General features: G+C 39.0%; 1 protein-coding gene across 2 annotated transcripts in view; it reads left to right on the top strand.

Moving 5' to 3' along the window:
* Med14 (mediator complex subunit 14) overlaps nt 1–22,402 on the top strand; it is a 71,646-nt gene that overhangs the window by 43,939 nt on the left and 5,305 nt on the right. The window contains exons 19-29 of one of the 2 annotated variants that reach the window (XM_046453848.2): nt 726–817; nt 1,978–2,130; nt 2,446–2,715; nt 6,429–6,569; nt 10,303–10,414; nt 14,126–14,257; nt 16,129–16,311; nt 17,204–17,439; nt 18,641–18,820; nt 18,909–19,016; nt 22,148–22,273. In XM_046453848.2, the coding sequence (XP_046309804.1) occupies nt 726–817; nt 1,978–2,130; nt 2,446–2,715; nt 6,429–6,569; nt 10,303–10,414; nt 14,126–14,257; nt 16,129–16,311; nt 17,204–17,439; nt 18,641–18,820; nt 18,909–19,016; nt 22,148–22,273 (1,733 nt within the window). The remainder of the gene's footprint in view (nt 1–725; nt 818–1,977; nt 2,131–2,445; nt 2,716–6,428; nt 6,570–10,302; nt 10,415–14,125; nt 14,258–16,128; nt 16,312–17,203; nt 17,440–18,640; nt 18,821–18,908; nt 19,017–22,147; nt 22,274–22,402) is intronic. The other variant, XM_046453849.2, reaches the window with a different exon arrangement.

Here is a 22,402-nt window from a genome sequence, read left to right as displayed (position 1 = left end):
CCCTTTTTATGTGTGACAGGGTCTTACTAAGTTCCTGAGGCTGACTTTGAACTTGAAATCCTCCTGCCTCAGCCTCCTGAGTTGCTAATCTTCCTTTAAAAAAAAATAATAAAATAAGAGTCCCCCTTTTAAAATGGTAAAGCATGCACAATGTTAAAAAAAAAATCAAAAGTATGTCTAATGAAAATTATGTCCATTTTACCTCAGACTTCAATTTCCTTCCTCCAGAGGCAACCACTGTTAAGTTCTTTTGCTTCCAGAAATTTTTACAGAGAGATGTGCCTGTGTGTAATAATCCCTGTGTGCTGTAGTAATACGATACTTATTATTATGTGCCATGCCATATAAAAACCAGTTTGATTTCATTAACATTTAATCTTCACAATTGCCTCTGAGGAAGTAAGTGGGTATTATTCCTCATTTTTACAAATGAAGAAGGCAAGTCATAGAAACCAAGAACTTTGCTAATGTTCATATAGCAAGTAAGTGGCAGTGCTGGAAATGGAACCCCTAGCTGCTGTGCTAGAATGTCTCAGTATATCTCTGTCCTGCCCTGGCTCCTTTTTGGAGAAATGGAAGTATATTGTTTATTTATGCCTTTTTTTATTTTTTAAACTCAATTACATAGAGACCTTTTAATTAGGCACATAATATTGCCAAAGTGCCCTCCTTTTCAAATTTATAAAGTGTACTATTAATCTCCTTCTTGTTTCCTTTCTACTTAGACATACCTGCGCATCTAAATATTTTCTCAGAAGTTCGTGTTTATAATTATCGAAAACTTATCTTGTGTTATGGAACCACCAAGGGAAGTTCAGTAAGTCTGAAGTCTCTCTCTTATAAATCTTTGTAAAATCAAGAATTTCAGAAACATGAAAATTGCCTTAAAATCAGTAAGGGCTCAAGTAAAAATGAGGGATAAAATGGTAAATTTTAAATGTTTTGTTGACATACATATACTGTAGCATACTATAAAGCTTAACTCTTCAGATTGAAAACAAAAATACCCTCTTGGATTAGGCATGTGATCTTGAAGAGTTTTGGACAAGATAATGCGCTTTTGGTGTTCCTATTTTTGTTTTCTTCACTGATTCTAGGTCTTCTTGGCAACACGATTGCTGAAAGGCAGAGTATGTCTGAGTGAATGTAAACAATGTAGTATGCCTTTGCTTTGGGTCACATGAATGTTATTGTTTGATCCTATCTTACTTTTTAAAAAAATTTTTGGTACTGGAGATTGAACTCAGGGATGCTTAACCACTGAGCCACATCCCCAGCCCTTTTTTATATTTTATTTAGAGACAGGGTCTCACTGATTTTAGGGCCTCACTAAGTTGCTGAGGCTAGCTTTGAACTCGTGATCCTCCTGTCTCAGCCTCCTGAGCTGCTAGGATTACAGGCATATGCCAATGCACCTGGCTTCCTATCTTAACTTTGAAGGTATTCTCTGTATTCTAGTTTTTTACTTTTTTCCCTCCCCATATGTAAAGTCCTAGAAATTTAGTGTAAAAATTCAAGCAGCTGGCTTTTCTCTGGGCCTTCTTCACATCAAGTCATATCAGAAATCATTTGAGTGTTTTCAAGTCTATTAACTAAATGCATCTGTGTTGGAGGTGGCTTCTTTCTCTTTTACAACAGTGCTACGTAGTTCATGGTACCAAGAGTGTGACTTTTCCTTTAGTTCAAGGGAAGAATAGAAAATGAGAAACACTAATGATAATTATCAAATAAAGTTTAATCAAAATTACTGCTTTAACATATTCTCTTTTTATTTTATATAGTAGAAGAAGGTAATACATGCATGTTCAGGGGATATACTGGTCCACAATAACAACACATCTGACGTTTGAATCCCATCTCACTTAATTTTCAAAAAATGTCTCATTTGGATCTTTGGCATTTTGCTTTTTAACAATTTACTCTGTGTTTGACTCATAACTTTCCCAGTTTCTGAAATGTGCGATCTCTTTGATATAGATTAGTATCCAGTGGAATTCCATCCACCAGAAGTTTCACATTTCTTTGGGAACAGTTGGCCCAAACTCAGGTTGCAGTAACTGTCACAACACCATTCTCCATCAGCTTCAAGAAATGTTCAACAAAACACCAAATGTGGTTCAGTTATTACAGGTAATTCAAGTTTTATTTTCTGTCTAAAATATAAAATATAACTTTGGCAGTTAGTTTCTCATGCAAAACTCCTCAAAAAATCATGTGGAATCATTTGTTTTTAGTGATTTGAATGGTACCTGTGTCTTTTATATCTTGAACAGTTCTTTGGGAATTTTCTTTGATCAAAGCGGAAATATGATCTAGTTTGTGTTCTTTTCTAGGGCTAGTTTACAGAAAGACATTGTCTTATTCTTGACAGTTATATATTGAAATTTTTGAGGCTTTAGCACTTGTACAGGGACTGTCTTCTCTCACTGTATGTGTTCTTTATAGGTACTATTTGACACTCAGGCTCCATTAAATGCCATCAACAAACTCCCCACTGTGCCGATGTTGGGCTTGACCCAGAGAACCAACACTGCCTACCAGTGCTTCTCCATTTTGCCACAGTCGTCCACCCACATCAGACTGGCCTTCAGGAACATGTATTGCATTGACATATATTGCCGGAGTCGAGGTGTCGTGGCAATACGGGATGGTGCCTATAGTCTTTTTGATAACAGCAAATTAGTTGAAGGTTTTTATCCTGCACCAGGGCTAAAGGTAATGGACTTAAGCATTAGAGTATGACATAGTCAACTTAAAAATGACCTCTAAAATAATTTCTTTGAGAGAGAAATAATGGGGAGAAGCGACAAAGTCCTGTTTGAATTTAATAAATATCAATGTTAACTCATCATCTCTGCAAGTTTTTTCTGAGGGAGCTGAAAGTTCTGATGAAGTGCTGTGCCCATGTGTCTGAGGTGATGAGAAGTTCTCTATTTCCTTACCCGCTGACAAATAAGGTGGAAGATGACGAAGAACGCCATATTTGCTCTTTGAAACTAAGAAATTTAAAAAGTTGTCTTTATCATTGATTACTGGAAAAGTTTCATCATCCGTTCCACTATGATGCCTTCCAAACATGTGACATCCTGTGCCACAGCTGCTGGAGATTCTCATGGGATGGCTCAGTTGTTCATGTTTATAGTTTAGAGTCAAATAGTTCCAGAAGGTGGGCCAAGGATGCAGCTTAGTGGTTGAGTGTTACCCTAGCATGTGTGGGGCCCTGGGTTCAATCCCCAGCACCAAAGGTTAAAAAAAAAATTTCAATAAGGCTTATTTTGAAAAATAGTCTTCTGCAACCCACTCTTGCTATTTTCCTGCTCTTTAGACACAGTTCTCTTGGAATTTATATCCATATCTCTAAATAGCATGCTTACAGTGTTGTTTGTTCACCTTTGGGGTCATTATCTGATTCTTACCATGGGAAAGGAGGATTTATGTATTTATTTATTTATTTATTTATACATACGTACATATGTATCCCTTCCTCCTGCTTCAAGTACATAAATGCATTTTTTCCCTTCTGTCTTTGAAATATGGTTGGATGGTAATTATGATTCAATCATTTTAGTGTTCATATTATTAGGACTATATAAACACTGTTCTACCACAGCTTACTATTACTTTTTCCTTTCTTGCTCAATGTTTTATTTTCCTGGAACTATTCATTGGTTCTTTTTTCTGGCTGAGCTTTCTCTGAACTTATCACTAACTCAGCTTTAAACTGTCTCCCAGTTATGTAACTTTCCTCTTGGTGCATTCAGACTCTACCAAATACATCGTGTGTTTCATCTTGAAGATATCTCTTCCACAGTTCTCTGACCTGCTCCAGTTTGGACTGGTAGCACTTCAAGGCCTTTTTACAGAGTTGTGACATAGGAATCTGTCACAGGATGAAGGGGGCAATTTCTTCACTTCTGTCTTTTGTTGCGAGCCCTGTGCCTGGGACCCCACCTTGGTTTACTTTGCCTTAGTTTACTTTGTTGTTTGCTGGCAGACCTCCTATACTAGCTTCTTGGAAGAAGGTACATGGTAGGTTAAATTGAACACAGGAGCTTATTTGAGACTTTGCATTGCTGCGAGCGCCTTCAGTTGACCCTCATCTAATTGAGAATGGCTAGGTTCAGAATTCTGGCTACAGTCATTTTCTGTAAAAATTTTGAAGGCCTTGTTTCATTGTTCTCTAGTTTCCATTGTGATGATTGAGACATTTGATGCTGTTCTAATCCTTGAACCTTATGTGACTGAGTGGGCTCTTTCCATCTGAAAACTTATTACCTTTTGCACTTGGAAATTTATTTGTATTATTTCTGGATTCTTTCCTCTATTCTCTATTAGCTCTTTTTGGTAACCCTACTATTCTGGGCATCCTAGACTTGCCCTCTAATTTTATTACCTTTTGTTTTTACCTCTTTGTTTCTGGGAAAATTTTCTTTTCCTTCCAATTCCCCCCACCCCTTTTGTTGTGGTGCTGGGGATTGAACCCATGGCCTTGTGCATGCGAGGCAAGCACTCTACCAACTGAGCTATAGCCCCAGCCCATCTTCCAATCCTTTTTTTTTTTTTTTCCGTCAAGATTTTTTCTTTTGCTATCTTTTAAAAAAAATGTTCAAAGCTATTTTTTCCTCCTAAATGTTCATTTTATGACATCATGTTCTTATATAGCTACTTTATCTTGCCTTACCTCTTCTCTTCTCACATAATCTCCATTCTTTTTTGTGTGGGGGGTGTGGTTTAATCTCTTTCATGTTAGTGTCTTTCTTCATATTTTAAGTGATTTTTAACTCTGCTGTTATTTAAGGGTAAGATTGTATCTTCATTACAGGATGACCTGCCTGGGCCATTTCTTAGGGAAACTTCCAATATCAGTAGCTTTAGGTCTTTTTATTGGGTTGGTATGAGTACCAAGATGTGAGTATCCAGATCTCCTGAATAAATGGTATACGTCTAGCTCTTAATTTGGGCGAGGTCGAATGAGAGATGAATGCTGGGCACAAGCCTATAATCCCAGCTATTCAAGAGGATTAGGCAGGAGGATTGCAAGTTTGAGGTTACCCTGAGCAATTTAGCAAAACCTTGTCTCAAACTAAAATAAAAAAGGGTTAGGGATGTAGGTCAGTGGTAGAATATTTATCTAGCATGCTTGAGGCCCTGGGTTTAATCTGTAGTACCACCAAAAAAAAAAAAAAAGAAAGAAAAAAAATGAAGAAGAAGAAAACTAGTACTCTTGACTTTCACTGTGCAGACTTTAATCCCCATTTTTAATATGGTGCTCCTCTCCATTGATCCTGCAGTTCCCTAAGTCAGAGTTCCTCCAGCAGGGTGGAGATCAGTTGAGCTCACTGAGAATAGCAAGGGTCTGGAGGAGTTTCAGAGTTTCTTAAAGAGACTTTCACCCAGTCCTTCTGGTTTTAGTGCCACCTGCATCCCTATTTCCAGAGGTCTCTGTTGTTGCCAGTTCCAACGTGTCTTGAGGTTCTGGATGGAAATAGCTTTGCTTGTTGGCCTTCCCCTGCAGCCTGCTTAGACTTTCTCGCATGGGATGTTTCAGCCATCTGCTTCACATCCTGCAGAATGTATTGCTATTTTTTCTCTTCTCCCATTCTTTCTGTCTTTGTAACTTACTGCTTTAGATTTTTTTCCCTCGTAAGTTTTAGTAGGGTATTGAGAGAAGATGAATGTGTGCTGCAAATTCATTATTTTTAATTTAAAGTCAGGCTGTGTACTTTTGTTAGCCCTTTGATGATTCTGCTTAGCTTATGATCTACATTTTTTTAAAAAAACTGGCAAAGTGGGCTGTATTAAAAAAAATCTGTGCCTTGATTAATTGTTGGGTGACATATTCTATAAAACAAAGTTGCCTGCACATGATGGTTTAAGATTAAATCATATGGTTTAAAGAGCCCAAAGTTGGAAGAATTCTCCTTCAGTGTTCCTAGCTTAAAAAGGAAGAACTCTGACTAAATGGAAAATTCTGCAAGTTACTTAGGTGGCCAACATACAACTTTTAATTTTTCCCCCATTTCTGGGTCAGAAGTTAATAAGAAAATATTCTGACCTGGTGTCAAGAGGTTCTGGAGGATGGTTTTTTTTTTTGTTTAAAAGCTGCGCTGGAGGATGGAACCCAAGGTTTTGCACGTGCTCAGCAAGTACTGCTCCACTGAGCTGTCCCTCCAGCCCAGGGTATATTTCAACTTTGTGCTTGCACAGTACTAATTCGTTATAATTTTTTTCACTTAGATGTTTTTATTGTTATTAACTATTTTCCTCAATTACACCCCTCCAAAATTGGTTGTCTCTCTTCCAGGTGGTCTTAATAATAGTTTTCAGGGATGGATATGATATGTTTTATTTCTGTTAAATTAATCTAAATGATTAAAAATATTTTAGTAAAGTCAGGTCATCTAAATTTTTCTTGTTTGTATCTGTAGACTTTCCTGAATATGTTCGTTGACAGCAATCAGGATGCTCGAAGAAGATCCGTAAATGAGGATGATAATCCCCCCTCTCCTATAGGAGGGGATATGATGGATTCATTAATGTCACAGCTCCAGCCACCACCCCAGCAACAGGTAATGCCTCCCAAGTTCCAGATGGTGTCAGTTTGCATAGCGTCACAGGTTGCACAGGTATCAGGGATTCTTTATTGAAAAGCAAAGGATATCCTTTGTGGGCCTCAGATAGCTGGGCAGTCCTTAGGAAAAATAGTGACAGAGGGAGATGAGGAGGCTCTCAGTGACAGGAAGTGAATGGTGTTAGTAAAAGTATTAACTTCGGACACTCGGGCCATTTATGCACTTAAAATGATGTGATTCCACGGATGGAAACATTCTCTGCAAGATCTCAGGAGATCCTTGGGCAAGTGTCCTTACTATGTCTTGAAAGATAGCTGTTAGAGCACAGAGCCAGGCATGGTGGTACAGGCCTGTTATCTCAATTGCTTGGCAAGCTGAGGCAGGAGGATCCCAAGTTCGAGATCAACCTGGGCAACTTAGCAAGACCCTGACTCAAAAATAAAATAAAAAGGGCTGGGAATGGAGCTCGGTGATACAGCACTCCAGGCTCACCAGTACCACCACACACACACAAAGCACAGAAGAGTCAGATGTCTAGTGAGATATTTTCAGTAGAGACTGTTGCAAAGATAAGTGTACAGATTTCAAGGGTTCTGTCCTCAGGCCCCTTGGATAAGCCATGTTATCAAATCTTAAAAACTTTCAGATCTGTGCTATCACCTGTACATGTCTGGGAATTGAATGGGCCTTCAAACCAGCCTTTGTTCTCACGCTGACTTTCCTGAAATAGAGGGTGGCCGGTGATCCTTTACCCTTTTGGTAGTCCTGGGTGACTCCTTAGCCTGGAAAAGATTCATTGTGACTATGCAGAGGTTTCCTGTCTCTAGGCTGGAGCCTTCAGTGGCTCCATTTTTAGCCATATGTGAACACATGACATGTAGGTAAGACACTCTGGAACATCTTTGAGATTTGGTTTACAAAATAGCTCACTGCTTCTCATCCAGAAGCCTCCTTGAAACAGCAGTCCTTAAAACCAGCATTGTGTAGAGAGTTCACTCATTGTTTTTATGGGCTAGCTTCTAGTCTGGCCACTTAGTGATTGCAACTTTACAGTGCTTGCATCTTTGACAGAGTACCAGACTCTTACCAGAAGGAGGGTTTTCTAGAAAGTATATTGTTCCTGGCAGCTATTTTGGTTTCTTTTCTCCTTTGTACTTGCTTCCATTCTTGTCCTTCATGAAAATGATGGAAAATTTATGAAAGCCCCACATGAGTGCCTCTCTGTAGCCCAGGTGTGGGGCTGTTGTTGACTTTGACTCAGATGAGATGCTAGTCCTCCGAGGATGCTGAAACATGGTGGATGGAAAATGCCTTGGCCCGGCAGATGCCAAAGGACCTTTTTTTCTTGTGGAAACCACACTCTTGCATTGTAGGTCTTTCCTGTCCTGATATGTGGCAGGGGGTGAGCCACATCTTGGGGAAAGATGTCACTATGATGGGCTGGCTAGTGACCATAGCCATAGCAAGGCTAGTGTTACTTGGGGAATGAATAGAGAACATGATGCATCTCTCCCTCTCCCAGATATGTTGCTCATTGGCTTTTTTTGTAAGGATTTCTTTCATTTAGAAATCATTATCTGCTACAGTAAGAGCCTACAGTGCTAGTTTATTTGATATTCTGATTTTGCTGAAAAGTCTCTGTACCAGTAGCATTTCATACTGAACATGAGCTTTTTATCTAGGAAAATAGTTATAAACCAGGGCAAAAGGATTAGAAGTAGTTAGGTGGGGAAAAAGTTAGGATGTTCCAAAAAAGTTAGAAAAATTTGTCACTTTGTGAAAGCTCTAGGAATTTTGTTTTTTCTTGTTCTATATTCAACCTGTAGGTAGATTTTTTCATTGATTGCTAAATTAAAAAGTTTGACATTTAATACCAATTAGAGTTCTTTTCAAATAATATTCATATGCTGTGGCTAAATGTATTTAGTTAGTTTCTTTGGCTCTAGGTACTTTTTAAGAATTGAGCATTTTATTGAACAATTTTAGTTTTCAATTCCTTTTTGTTTACTGGATATCTATGTTATATTCTTATTTGTAAACTGTTAATCTCTTTGATAAGACAGGAAGAAAAAATGTTCATAAAGGGTTTCATGTACTTGAAGCGAGCAGGTAGCTTTTCTTCTTTTTCGTAAAACATACTTTTAGTCCATGAAAAATGAAGAAAATATAAAAGCTTAGGAACGTCATAGTTTTAGTTATAAGATAGCATTATTTGAATCTCAAAAAAAGAAAGGTACATTCTGCATTATTGGATAAAATATACCCCCAAATGTATGATTTTTGTAGCTTGTGAATTAGAGAGCCTGAATTCTATAATTTCTTTCAAATAGTTAAGGAAGAATCAATAAGGGAAAGGGGGAAAAAAAGACAACCTAGTTTTAAAAATGAACAAAATATTCAAGGCATTTCATAAAAGAGGATGTCCAAATGATCAGATGTACAAAAAAGATAGTCAAACCTCATGGCACCACAGAATACAAATTTAAAGCCACACTGAGATAACACTCTACACCCATAGAGAATGGCTTTAAGAAAAACAATAATTTGTGCCAAAATTTGGTATTAATAGCAACTAAAACTCTCATTTACTGCCAGGAAGTATGTAAAATGCTACAACTGCCTTGTTGTGGTGTTTAGCAGTATTCCAGGGTGCTGAGGCTGAACATTATATACATAACTCTGATTTAACAATTCTGCTCTTGGGTATATATGCAACTGGAACGGATCAAAAAAACACAAAAATGTTATAGCAGCAACATTCAAAAAACTATAAACAACTCGAGCATTCAGCAATGGTAGAATGAATGAATAAATTGGGGTCTATTCATACAATGGAATTTGTTACAGAAATGAGAGAATAAACTACTGCTACTTGCAACATACTGGATGAATTTCGCTGAGATAATGTTAAAAGAAGCCAAACACCAAAGAGGACATTCAGTATATTTATGAAATACGTAAACAAGGCTAAACTTGACTGATGGAAGTCTGAACAGTGCTTATCTTTGGGGAGAAAATAAAGAGATTTGGCAGGTGGTGTATAGGGAGGTCTTTGGGTGCAGGTAATCGTCTTCGGTGTCTTGATCTTGGTAGTTAACATTTTAAAAAAATTCATCCAATATGTTTCACATTTATCCATTTTATTATATGTAACCTATACCTCAATTTAAAACATCAGACTAGGAAGGTAATTAGATTATCCTTGGTTTTTTTATTACTAGAGATCAAGGTAACTAGAGGTCGGGTTGAACTACTGTATTTCATTGACTCTAAACTCCACCAAATATAGGATGCAGCATTTTTATGTGCTTCTAAAAACAACAACAACACACTGCAAATTAAACCGACATTCCAGGTGTTGAAAATTATATTCTGGTTTCAGAGATCTGAGAATGTGTAGGAACACGCCTTATATGCAATGAAGTGTTGGTAAATGGTAGAGATAAATCAGTGATATGGATATGGTAGACAAAATGGGCAAAAAATAACCTAGATGGATAGAAGCGGTGATGTTGCAAGGTCAGGAATGAGGATGTTGCTATTTGAAACACATTTTGAATGAGTTTTTAAAGACTGTGTATTTTTTGGGACATTTTCATATGTCATATTTCCTGTTCGGTAGCCAGTGAAGTGTGTAATTGTTAATACCGTAGCTATAGTGGAGGAAAGCCACACTCTTATATTATCTAGAGTCGGCCATTTTATCAACGTTGAATTTTCTTCTTTTCAGCCATTTCCAAAGCAGCCAGGAACATCAGGCGCGTATCCTCTTACTTCACCCCCCACATCTTATCACAGCACAGTTAATCAGTCTCCCTCTATGATGCACACACAGTCTCCAGGTAAGGTATTACTTATTCACTTGTCATGTTCAGCCTTCAAATACAGAACACACACACATACACTCACAAACACACACATACACACACACACATATATACACACACAGAGAAGAACTGTGCATGTGGCCTCAGGCTTCAGAGAGAATTCCCTTTCTAGTCTATGGCTGGATACATGCCTTGCATTCATTATAGCAAGGTTGTAAAAATCTGTGTTCATGGTTCAGGAGCACTTTAAAAGGTTTGAATTAAGTGGAGACATTGTCATCCAGAGCCAGACTTATGGCACAATTCCAAGGGGTACTAATTACAACATGATCTCTATCAGAGGTCAACAACCTGAGGCCTGTGGGTCACTTACTGCCCTGCTACCTAGTTTTGTAAATAAACAAAGCTTCCTTCTACAGTAACTCCATTTTCCAAGCCTTAGTACCCGTGAAGGATGCCTGCTCCTCAGGCCCCAGAGTTAGGAGGTGCACATCTTGTTAGTCTAGACAAAATGGCTTTGCGGGCAGCACTGTGAAGTGCGCTGTAAAAGTGCTTGACAAATTTTTACTTTTGATTCAGTGATTCATTGGAATCTCCTGAGCACTTTCTCTGTACCAGGGGCCAGTTGGTGCTAGGGGTTCAGTAGGGAGCCAGATACTGGCCCTGCTTGCCAGCTTAGCTAGCAAGGAAGATGGGTATCAGATTTCTTGTGGTGGGTGACCCCTTGCCTGCCAGCTTCCATACTTAATCTGTTCTGCATCAATAATGATACAAAGTATGATGCTTTTTCAACACAAAGTTTCAGCATACAAAATGTCATGTAATGTGGGATGTAATAAGCAATTGAATAATTTTTAAAAGCACGTGTGTAGTAAAATCCTTTAATTCGAATATATCAGTCTGGTCAACTAAAGAATACATTGCCATTTGAAGATATTCTAGCTTATTAGAAAACAGGACAAACATAGAACTGATTTGTTTTTAAAAGAGACAAATCCAACAAATGCTTTCACTTTTTAGTTTTCACATTGTAAAGCAGACTTTGCAGTGTGCACCTTTTTCCTTTTTAAAATACAAAAAAAAAAAATCTTTCATTTATGTATAAGTGTATATATGAGAAACTTGTATTGACCAGCAGATAAGAAATATAGGGATATCACTTGTTTTTAACCAGCTAATTGCATTTGTCAAAAGGGAATAATATAAACCATTTTGCTTAGAGGTATTAGGAGAATTGAATTCCCGGAGGTCTTTAGTCTTGGCCCAGCACATGGCTCCTGTCTCTTTGGCCAGCCCATTCAGGATCTTTGTTGTCCATGTTGAGCTACTTGACACCCAGCACCACCCAGGCGACTCACAGTCCTGACACATCCCAGCCCCACTATGTGTGTCACACTTAGCCACTCATGGCTCTTCAAATTACTACAGTAGCATGGTTTAAAAATAAAGAAAAGAAATTTTAAAAATCTTCATCTAACAAAAAATATTTCAACCCTCCCCCCTTTTAGGAGGGAGTATGTGACCTGCTTCCTCTGTCTTAGATTCCTAGATAAATAGATTGCATCTGTAATACCAGGTGTGTTAAGTGTAACAAAAGGGGTTAGTCATGCTTTTGAGCATTTTGAGCATTCTGCAGGGGTTTGACTGTTATTTCCTGTAGATGCCTGCCTGCACCCCTCCCCCTTGAAAATCCATTGTTGGATTTAATCAGGGCCCTGTGGGGTTCAATTTGCATAACTGAAAGGGGTAAGCGTGGTGGAGGGGCAGATTTCAATGTGGGGGTGGTTTCTCTGGAACCTGTTGCTTGTAAGTTCCCAGAGACATCTGAGTTAAGATATGACATGCCATAGGCAGTTGGCTGTATTGAGGCCTTATGGCCCATCAGAGAGATGATGGGACCATAGATGAAGACTTGAAGTTTTTATTGTCATGTCCAGGGTCATTGAAGCCTGAGTGGGTGGGTGAGCTCAATTCTTAGGAGCACTAGTGGTCTATGGTGAAAGAAAGAACTGCTAGGGAGGAAGTAGGCAGATACAGAAACAGAACCCTAGGGGACTGTGTTTCTAGGGTGTGTGTTGCAATGGTTTTTTCATAGGAAGAAGGGAAAATAATTTTGAAATCATTATATTAGCAGACAAGTATATAGTGCTTACTGTGTGCCAAGCCCTTTTCTAAGCACTTTACTCATTTAATCCTCACAGCAAACTTGTGGCATAAGTCCTGTTATTAACCCCATTTTATGGAGAAAAACTGAGGTATGGAGAAGTTAAATCTCCTGTCCAGAGCATATAATTAAATAAGGTTAATCAAGTTGATCAACATATTTTCTGAGGATAAGATATTGCTTTAGGTACTTGGGAATATAAAAACCTGAAATTTTCTTAATTGTGGTAGAGGCTTTGAAACCTGCTGGTGTTTAAGATAGTGATGGTAATGTAACAAATATTTTAATGTTGTGTTCATTCAATAGTTTGGGTAGCCATAGTTCCCACTTCGAATCCTAAATTAAAATAAATCCTATGGCTTTAAATACTATTAATATTAAGTTCATGTCTCCAGTTACCCTGGAACTGTAGCCCTCTATTTTCCAGTTGTCTATTCACTATTTGCATATAAAGTCTAGAAGCTACCTGGAATTCAGCAGAGCTGGAACTAAGCTCCCGCTGCCCTGTTGCCCAGTCCTGCTCCTCCCACAGACATCCGGCTTTAGAAAATGGCAGCCTCTAACTTCCTGTTTCCTGGGCCAAACCATGGAAACTCATACTGGCTGGCTGTTTCTTTCAGATCCACATTTAGTCACTGTCAGCTCTATTGTCCGATTTTACCCAGAATTCGACTACCAGTCCTCTCTCACCTGGGTTACAGCAGTTGCCTCTGACTGGTTTCTCATCCCTACCTCTCCCTTGCTCCCTAGTCTGTTTCCCCATAGCAGCTATGACAGGAGATAGTTCAGGACTTCTGCTCCAGGCTTCACACTAGCCTCCCACGAATTTGGGGTAAACCCTAAGTCCTTAGAGTGGCCTACAAGTCCCTCTGTGGTTTGGGCCTACCCCAGGCTCCTCTCCCCTGCCCCTTGCTCATGGTTCCAGCACACTGGCTGCCTCCCGTTTGCACATAACTCTTTCCTCCTCTGGAACATTTGTACTAGCTCTTTTGTTTACCTGAAATATCTTATCCCTGGATGTCCTCATGCCTTATCCTGCACTTTCTTCCCGTCTGGCTCACATGCCCCCTTAGAGAGAGAGGTCTTCTCTCAGCTTTATATACAGGACAGCACTCATCTCCACCACTACATGAAATTGTCCCCTTACTCTCTCTAGTTTTTCTCCATAGCTCTTATTATTACCTGACATAGATGTTTATCTTTCTAATTCTACTAGAATATAAGCTCCATGAGGACAGGAATTTTTGTCTCTTTTGTTAACTGCTGCATCCCCTATGCCTAGAACAGTGCTTGGCATGAAGTTGGCATTCATGCCTACTTGTTGAGTGAGTGAGTAAAAAGTACACTGGATTTTTTTTTTTTAATTTGTCAATATAAGAACTAGAATTTGGGCCCATGGAATTGAGCTCTCTTTTTCAATAATGAAATCTTTCTAGTTTTTCATTACATTATTTATGGGAGCTTTACTACTTGTTTCTTTAGGGAGATTTTTAACTCGGGGTCCTTGGACAGGACGTAAAAGGTGTCCTGCAAGATCATCTATAATTATTTTCCTTTATTAGGAAATCTGCATGCCGCCAGCTCCCCCAGTGGGGCTTTGAGAGCCCCATCACCAGCGTCATTTGTTCCAACTCCTCCCCCATCCTCGCATGGAATCTCAATAGGACCAGGGGCCAGTTTTGCTAGTCCACATGGTGAGTCCACACATAGAAATCGCTAATAGCATAAGAGCTTGACATAAAAGTAATTTTTGTTAGTAAATTTCCTTATTGCTAAATCCGTGCCTGTTTATTGAGGAAATAGCAAAAGAACTGCTTAAGGAGAAAATCAGTTTTTCCTAATCATACCACACAGAGGTAATGAACGACCAGTCGATCCTCTCTGCTTTGAACTCTGCGCCCCACCTTGCCCTGCTCTGCCCTTCCTGTGTACTTCCTGCTCTCCTGCCTTCTCACCTGTCTGTGGCTCTTGCTTGCTCCCTACCTATCCGCTTCTCCGCCCCCCCCACACCTCCCCCACAAATGGTAATATGAATTGCTTTGTGACTTTAATTTTTTTTTTTTAACAAATTTACAACACAGTGCCTTTATTTTTATGTGGTGCTGAGAATCGAACCCGGGTCCGCCCGTGCGAGGTGAGCACTCTACCGCTGAGCCACAATCCCAGCCTGTGACTTTAATTTTTTAACTTTATAACTCAAAAGATGCTTTTTGGATGGATTCAAATAAAGGACAGAAGAGGTAGTCAGTGAAATGTTTCCTTTTTATTCCACCAACCACCTAGTTCCTCTTCCCAGAGGTATCTGGTGTTATTATTTTCTGATAATTTTGCAGAGCTGTTTTATACATATGCAAGCAAATATGTATCCCTCTTACACATGTGGCAGCGTACTGTAGGGTGTTCATTTTTTTCATTCAATATATCATGAATATGGTATCATACCAGAACATAAAGAGCTTCCTCAGTTTTTAAGCTGCACACCCCTGTGATTTTACATTAATACTTGTGCAAATATTTGTTAGTAATAACTCTACAGCATTATACTATGTGGCTTCATAGTATTTCTTGCGTGGGCATACCATGATTGAACTGCTATCCTATTACTGTATGTTGAGAATGTTTCCTTTTTTTTTTTTTTTAACAGTTAAAGATAAAGGTGCTGTCTCTGCCCACACCCATGATTATTTTTAAAATAAATTCCTAGAAGTGACATCTTGGTCTCAAAGGGTCTGAGAAATTCTAAAGCTTTTGAAACATTGCAAATTGCTCACCTGGAAAGTGTACGAATTTCCTATAGCATCATACATTCTTGTCTGTTGTCCTGCATCCGTGCCAACGGGCAGGTGTTAAGATTTTAAAAGGTCTTGGCCATTTTGATAGGTGAAAAGGGGGATCTTATTGTTGACTATGTGTTTCTTCGATGACTGGTGAAGTGGAACACTTTCTAAAGTAAAGACCATTTACTCGCGGACATGTAAGGTAGAAGTGTCTTCTGTTTTTCTTGGTGACAAAGATCTATAAATGTGTCAAAGGTCATCTTTAGGATGAACTATAAATTATTCAGGAAGTCACTGCTTTCAGAACTTGTATCTCAGTTCATGTTTTGGTAAAGGGGGCCTTTGCTGAAGAAAGAAAATGGAAACTTTCCCTCTCTTTGTCCATCTCTGAGTAGAATGAAAAAACAATTTGTTAGGGGTTAGTTTAAAAATAAAATATTTCTCTCCTTAAAGGAGCTTCGAGATTGTTGGCTTAGTATTTTCAAGCACATATAGTGACAAAAAAAAGTAGATTGTGATGTCTTACATGATGTAGAAAGAAGCTCATTTGAAGGTAAATTTTATCTTTTCTTAGACATATTTTTCTAAATTCTTCCATCCATCCAGTTGAAAAGTACATAAACTACATAAAATAGAGATTCATGCATGGCATGTTAAGAAACATCAAGCTTTAGTGGAATATCTTATTGAAAGAAAAAATAAATCAGCATTTGAGGATTCAAATGCTGTCACCTAATTTTGGGTTATTAAGATGTGGGTTTTGAGAACCATCTGTTTACTTCTTTCAGGAACTCTTGACCCTAGCTCCCCATACACTATGGTGTCACCAAGTGGACGAGCAGGGAACTGGCCAGGGTCCCCTCAAGTGTCTGGCCCTTCACCAGCAACACGTCTGCCTGGAATGTCACCCGCCAACCCATCACTACATTCTCCAGTTCCCGATGCTTCTCATTCCCCTCGAGCTGGAACAAGTGAGTGTGGTCAACATTTTTATGTTCTTTTTTTAATATAACCAATAAATGGCCTATTTATTTTCATCCTCACACTTGAAGGTTGACCTACTTGTTGAATGAGGATACCTAAAGGCTTCAACTTTATCCACATAGTAAATCTGTTCACAATCATTAATTTGCAGAATCGGGCAAAATGTAAGAAAGGGGTGATATCTTTTCCAGAAGCCTTAGAAAGTGAGTCCCAGTATTTCTGTCATGACCGCTGCATTGTTAGCTGCCATGTTGAATCATAGACAATACCTTAAGATACAAATGAACACAGAGGAGAAGAATTATACCAGTGTATTTCTTGGCTTTTGCTGCACAGCTTTTAGTACTTAAAATAACAATCATACAATAGCTCCCAATTCTGTAGGCTGCCAAGCTCCATAGGGCTCGCTCACGGTGTTTGGTCAGTTACTGTGTTCATTAGGGACTAGCTGGCCTGAGATGGCCTCCGCTGGCTGTGTGGTCTCATGCTGGATCACAAGTTTGTTCACATGGTGACTGGAGAGGGCTCCAAGAGAGGAAGTACGTATCAGTCTAGGCTTGCAATTAGGCCAGTGTCACTTCCATTGCATTCTTTTGGCCAAAAGAAAGTTGCAAGGCCAATCAGATTCCAGGTGGAGATGTAGACTGCACCCCTCAAGGAGTTCCTGCAAAGTCACTTGCAAGGAGCCTGGCTACAGAAGGAGAATAATTATGACCATCTTTGCTAGCAGGAAATTAATAAATGATTGTAATACCACAAGGAGTAACTAAAACAGTCCAAAATGATTTAGAATGACAATGATTTATAATGAAAGCAAAACAGGAAACAAAAAGATAGTATGTATTTGTCACTGAAATGACATGTTTTCCTTCCCCAAAGGTTCCCAAACAATGCCGACAAACATGCCTCCACCTCGCAAACTACCTCAGCGCTCCTGGGCGGCGTCCATACCTACCATCCTCACTCACAGTGCCTTGAACATTTTACTGCTGCCCTCTCCAACGCCAGGTCTCGTGCCCGGCCTGGCAGGTAGTTACCTTTGTTCCCCACTTGAGAGATTCCTTGGATCAGTCATCATGAGACGACACCTTCAAAGAATTATTCAACAAGAAACGGTATGAGTACCTCTTAACCCTGTCAGTAGTGATTGTCAAAAGCAGAATGCAGAGTTGTCCTGCAGAAAAGGATCTGAACTAAAGTGATGCTTCTCACACCTCCTTTAACTAGCTTATTAGAATTATGCTTTTCATTCTGCCCTAGCATTAAAAATGCACTCTGTTTTCTTTTGTGTTAACATGTTTCTGCATTTCGTAATCTTTTGTGCTGTGACTTCCATGGCACAGGACTAACATGAACCTACAAATAGGTCACCACAGTATTCAGAGGATATGACCTTGCAGAGAATGGTGTAGGAATAACTGTCTGCCCTTGAGAGTGCCCTTGGAGGCAGGCTGACTTTGAATCTGAGTCTCCATTGAAATGAAATTATTTATGATCACAAGGATGAATCTCCTTTTAAAATGCATGAACGATTGAATTTAGTTAAAGCGTTTATAGAAAAAGACATCTGATCCCGTGGTGATTCCCTTACAAGATAGTTCATAATTCACAGCACCAATTCTAGAGTTAGGCTGCCTAGGTTTGTGGCCAGGCCATATCACCTGCTAATATGCGCTTGGGCAAATTTTTTTTACCTTTTTGGTAAAAGTAGATAATAGTATCTATCACCTGGGCGTGGTGGTGCATACCTGTAATCCCAGTGACTCAGGAAGCTGAAGCAGGAGGATCCAAGTTCAAAGCCAGACTCAGCAACATAGTAAGACCCTGTCTCAGAAATTTTAAAAGGCGGGGGGGGGGGACTTCTAAGGATGTAGCTCATTGGTTAAGCACCTCTGGGCTCAATCCCAAGTCCAAAAAAAAGAAGAAGAAGAAGAATAATATCAATCTGACTAATAACAGTAGAGGGAATTTGATATATTTTATGAAAAAGCCCTTTGCATAATGTCTTGGCTTTCAAAACATGTTAGTTACTTCTACTTACTATTGATATCTTTATGTATTAATGAAGTAGTCAAACTGGTGAATATTTAAAATATCAGATTTGGAAAAAGGATAATAATAAAAGTTTTAGCATAATTTGAACAAATTAGTATTTAAACGAGTAATCATCTGACCTATGACCTAGCCTGAGTTCTGCCACTTAAAATCAACATACGCTTTCAGCTCTCTGAACCTCATTCTTCTCATCTGTGTTTACTTAGTTGGTTTTCTTTGAAACAATTCATATTAATTTGATGCTTCCTTCTTGTTTTGCAGCTGCAACTGATAAATTCCAATGAACCCGGAGTGATCATGTTTAAAACTGACGCCCTGAAATGCAGAGTAGCTCTTAGTCCCAAAACCAACCAGACCCTTCAGCTAAAAGTGACACCCGAAAACGCAGGACAGTGGAAACCTGATGAACTTCAAGTTTTGGAGAAATTCTTTGAAACACGAGTATGTGTTATTGCATAATTTTAATATAATTGATGAAACAGAGAAGTCAAATAGAATGAAGAATAACTAGCTTTATTTATCCCGACAGGTTGCAGGCCCACCTTTTAAAGCCAATACATTAATAGCCTTCACGAAGCTGTTAGGAGCACCTACGCACATCCTCAGGGACTGTGTGCATATTATGAAGCTAGAACTGGTAAGTTCTGGAGAAACGCGTGCTTTTCTAGCAAGGTCTGTTTGAGGAGGTTAGAGTTGGTGGGAGCAGCGTTGATTAAGTTTCACTTGTTTATGTATTTTCTTCCATTTTTCTCCTTAATTCTTAATTTTTAACTTAAATTTTATTTATCTTTGACCAATTGACATAATTCTGTTCTCTTGAATTCAGGACAATGTAATATAGTGAGAAGTTCACTCTCCATCCCTGTCCAGCTAGAGTCCAACCAGAGTTCTCAGTGGCTCCCTCTCTTTGCAGAGGTAGTCCATTCATAAAAGCCAATACATCTCTTCTATATACTTTTTAAATAAAGCAATAACATTTACACATGCTATTTTGTACTTTTTCCCCATTTAATTATGAAATATTATATATAACATTAATTTATGTGTTATAAAATTTTTTAAAGATCTGACTCCCCACCTTTGTTGGTCATGGATTTTGTGTCCATGAATAGCTGCTGAGACTGAAATGCAGAGTCACAGACAGCAGAGGCTGCATGGGCAGCAGCCCCCTTTAGAGCACTAGATATCTACTCTTGCTCTGGTATTGGTCTTTGTGGATTTTTTTTTTCCTTCTGCATAGCTCTGTCCATTTGTATTAGTTTTCTAGGCCTGCTATAGCAAATCACCACAAACTGAATGGCTTAAAACAACGGGCTGGGGATCTAGCTCAGTTGGTAGAGTGCTGGCCTCACTTGCACAAGGCCCTGGGTTTAATCCTCAGCACCACAAAAAAATAAAAAAAAAAATAAAAATTTTCTCTCAGAGCTCTGGAGGCAAGAGGTCGTAAATCAGAGTGTCCATGGGGCCATGCCCTCTCTGAAGTGTCTAGTGAAGAAACTGTCATGTGCTTTTCTCTTAGCATGGTGGTGCCAGCTGTCTTTGGTGTTCCTTAGCTTGTACATTTATCACTGCAATCCGTGCATCTCTTTTTTCTTCTCACAAAGGACCATTGCCATATTGGATTAGGGCTCACCTTAATGACCTCATCTTTACCTGATTATATCTGCAAAAACCCTATTTTCAAGTAAAGTCAAATTCCACAGGTACTAGGAATTAGGACTTCATATCTTTCAGGCACTCAGTTCAACCCATAACAGCATTTAAAATGATGTCTCCCTACTCCAAATATTTGTTAGCGTTTGTGGTGGAAATGATTTCCAGAATATCAAGCTTGACATATTGTCTTGCTTAATTCACTGAATGAATCTTGGAGATTTTTCCGAATCGATACATAAAGAGTGTCTTTGTGTTTTCCTTTTTAAACAAAGCTTAGCATTTCTTTATATGAATGTGTTAAAATGGCTAAGCAATCTTCTCTTTCGGTCATTTTAGTGATTTCTAATATTTTACTATTACAAACAGGGCCATAATAGAGAGCCTTTTTATGGATATGCTCGTATGTCTGTAGGATCCATTTCTTGCATGAATTGCTGACTCAGAGAATATGTATATTTATAATTTTGATAGACGCTGCCAGATCATTCTCTAGAGGTTATGTGAGTTTATATTCACACTAGCCATTTATGAGAATGCCTGCTTTCCACATCATTATCAACAGTTTTATTGATCTTTAGATTTTGGGTCTTTCTCTTACTAATTTGTGGGAGCTCTGTGTATATTACAGAAGTTACTCCCTTGAAACATTAGTTATAACTTTGTGTGTGTGTGTGTGTGTGTGTGTGGTGGTGGTGGTGGTGGTGGTGGTGGTGGTGGGGTTGGAATCCAGGGCCTCCTGCATGTTAGGCAAGCACTCTACCAGTTAGCTCTATCCCTACCCAGTTATAAATATTTTTCCTAGTTTTACATTTGTACTTTTGGTAGGTTTAACTATTTCTTACAACTATATAGATGGAATTCTGGTGGCAGCTGATTATAATTTTTTCAGTGTTATAGCAGTCTTGTTTTAATGTTTCCAGTGTCTACTTGAGGAACTCTAATGCCTCATTCCTCCTTTTAGTTGGTGTTTTACTATGAATATTTGAGAAGCAATGTCATTTGCTAATAGTCTGAACATTTGGCTTCTGATCTGATAGGACTATAGCAACTATTTATGTGAATAAGAAATCTATGACTTTTTAAAGGAGTAAATATATGTTTAAGAAAACACCAGGGGGATCAGGCACCATTTCCCACTCCTGTATTTCCAGCGACTTGGGAGGCTAAGGCAAGTTTGAGACCAACCTCAGTAACTTAGGACCTGAGGACTTAGCAAGACTCTGTTTTAAAATAAAAAATAAAAAAAGATCAGGGATGGCTTGGTAGTTAAATGACCCTGGGTTCAATCATTGGTACTGCCCCCCCCCCCAAAAAAAAGGTACCAGCAGATATGATTTGCAATTAACACATAGACTAGTTTGTTTAGGGAAGGAGTTGGAAGCAGAACTAGAAAGTCTAGATTGACACCAGTTAAGAATCTTGAGCTGCCACGGCATGGTGGTGCACACCTTTAATCCTATCTGCTGGGGAGGCTAAGGCAGAAGGATTGCAAATTCAAAACCAGCCTCAGCAACAGTGATGGACTAAGCAACTCAGTGAGACCTTGTCTCTAAATAAAATACAAAACAGAGCTGAAGATGTGGCTCAGTGGTCTAGTGCCCCTGAGTTCAATCCTCAGTATCAAAAAAATAAAAAGAAGGGCCTTGAATACACTCGTCAGCAAATGTCACTAAACATTTCTGAACTTGATTAGAAGAATCACACTACAGGATATGTAACTGACATATTCTATTAATAGACTGGGAAAGGCAACCACTGGAAGGGACTGTTAGGGAACCGTGGGAGACGTAATGAATCCTTGAGTTTGGTGGCCTTCGTGAAAAAAGAAAGGAATAGGTCAGGTATCAGAGACACTGCGGAAGCTGAATCCATAGGCTTTGGGAACCAATGAAGTGAGAGGGAAGGACAGGGAACATATTACACAAGTTCAGAGTTGACTTTTCAGTTGTTTCATGTCTGTATTTCTTTTGAAAAAATGCAGGTCATCGCTTTATGTTCTGTTAACAATTGGATGTAAAGTGAAATTCTGTTTCAGTCTCCTTGAGTATGATTTTAAATGTTCATATGATTTTATCATGATGTTTCTTTTTCTTTCTTCTTTTCGCAAAACAGTTTCCTGACCAGGCAACACAGCTGAAGTGGAATGTTCAGTTTTGCCTGACGATTCCCCCCAGCGCACCGCCCATTGCACCTCCTGGGACACCTGCTGTGGTGCTGAAATCCAAAATGCTATTTTTTGTAAGTACCACCCAGCATCTGTGTGTATGTACAGAGCTTCTGAGAAAAGTGCCAGATGGGGGTGTCTGAGCAACTTTTGGATAACTGCATGAATCATTCATTACTGCCAAATAGAGGCCCAGGTCCCTT

The sequence above is a fragment of the Marmota monax genome, unplaced genomic scaffold (assembly GCF_021218885.2).
Source record: "Marmota monax isolate L192 unplaced genomic scaffold, Marmota_monax_Labrador192_F-V1.1 WCK01_AAM20220418_F8-fsc00182, whole genome shotgun sequence".
NCBI classification, from domain to species: domain Eukaryota; kingdom Metazoa; phylum Chordata; class Mammalia; order Rodentia; family Sciuridae; genus Marmota; species Marmota monax.
The sequence above is the reverse complement of the archived record's forward strand: the minus strand, read 5'-3'. Positions and strand labels throughout refer to the sequence as shown.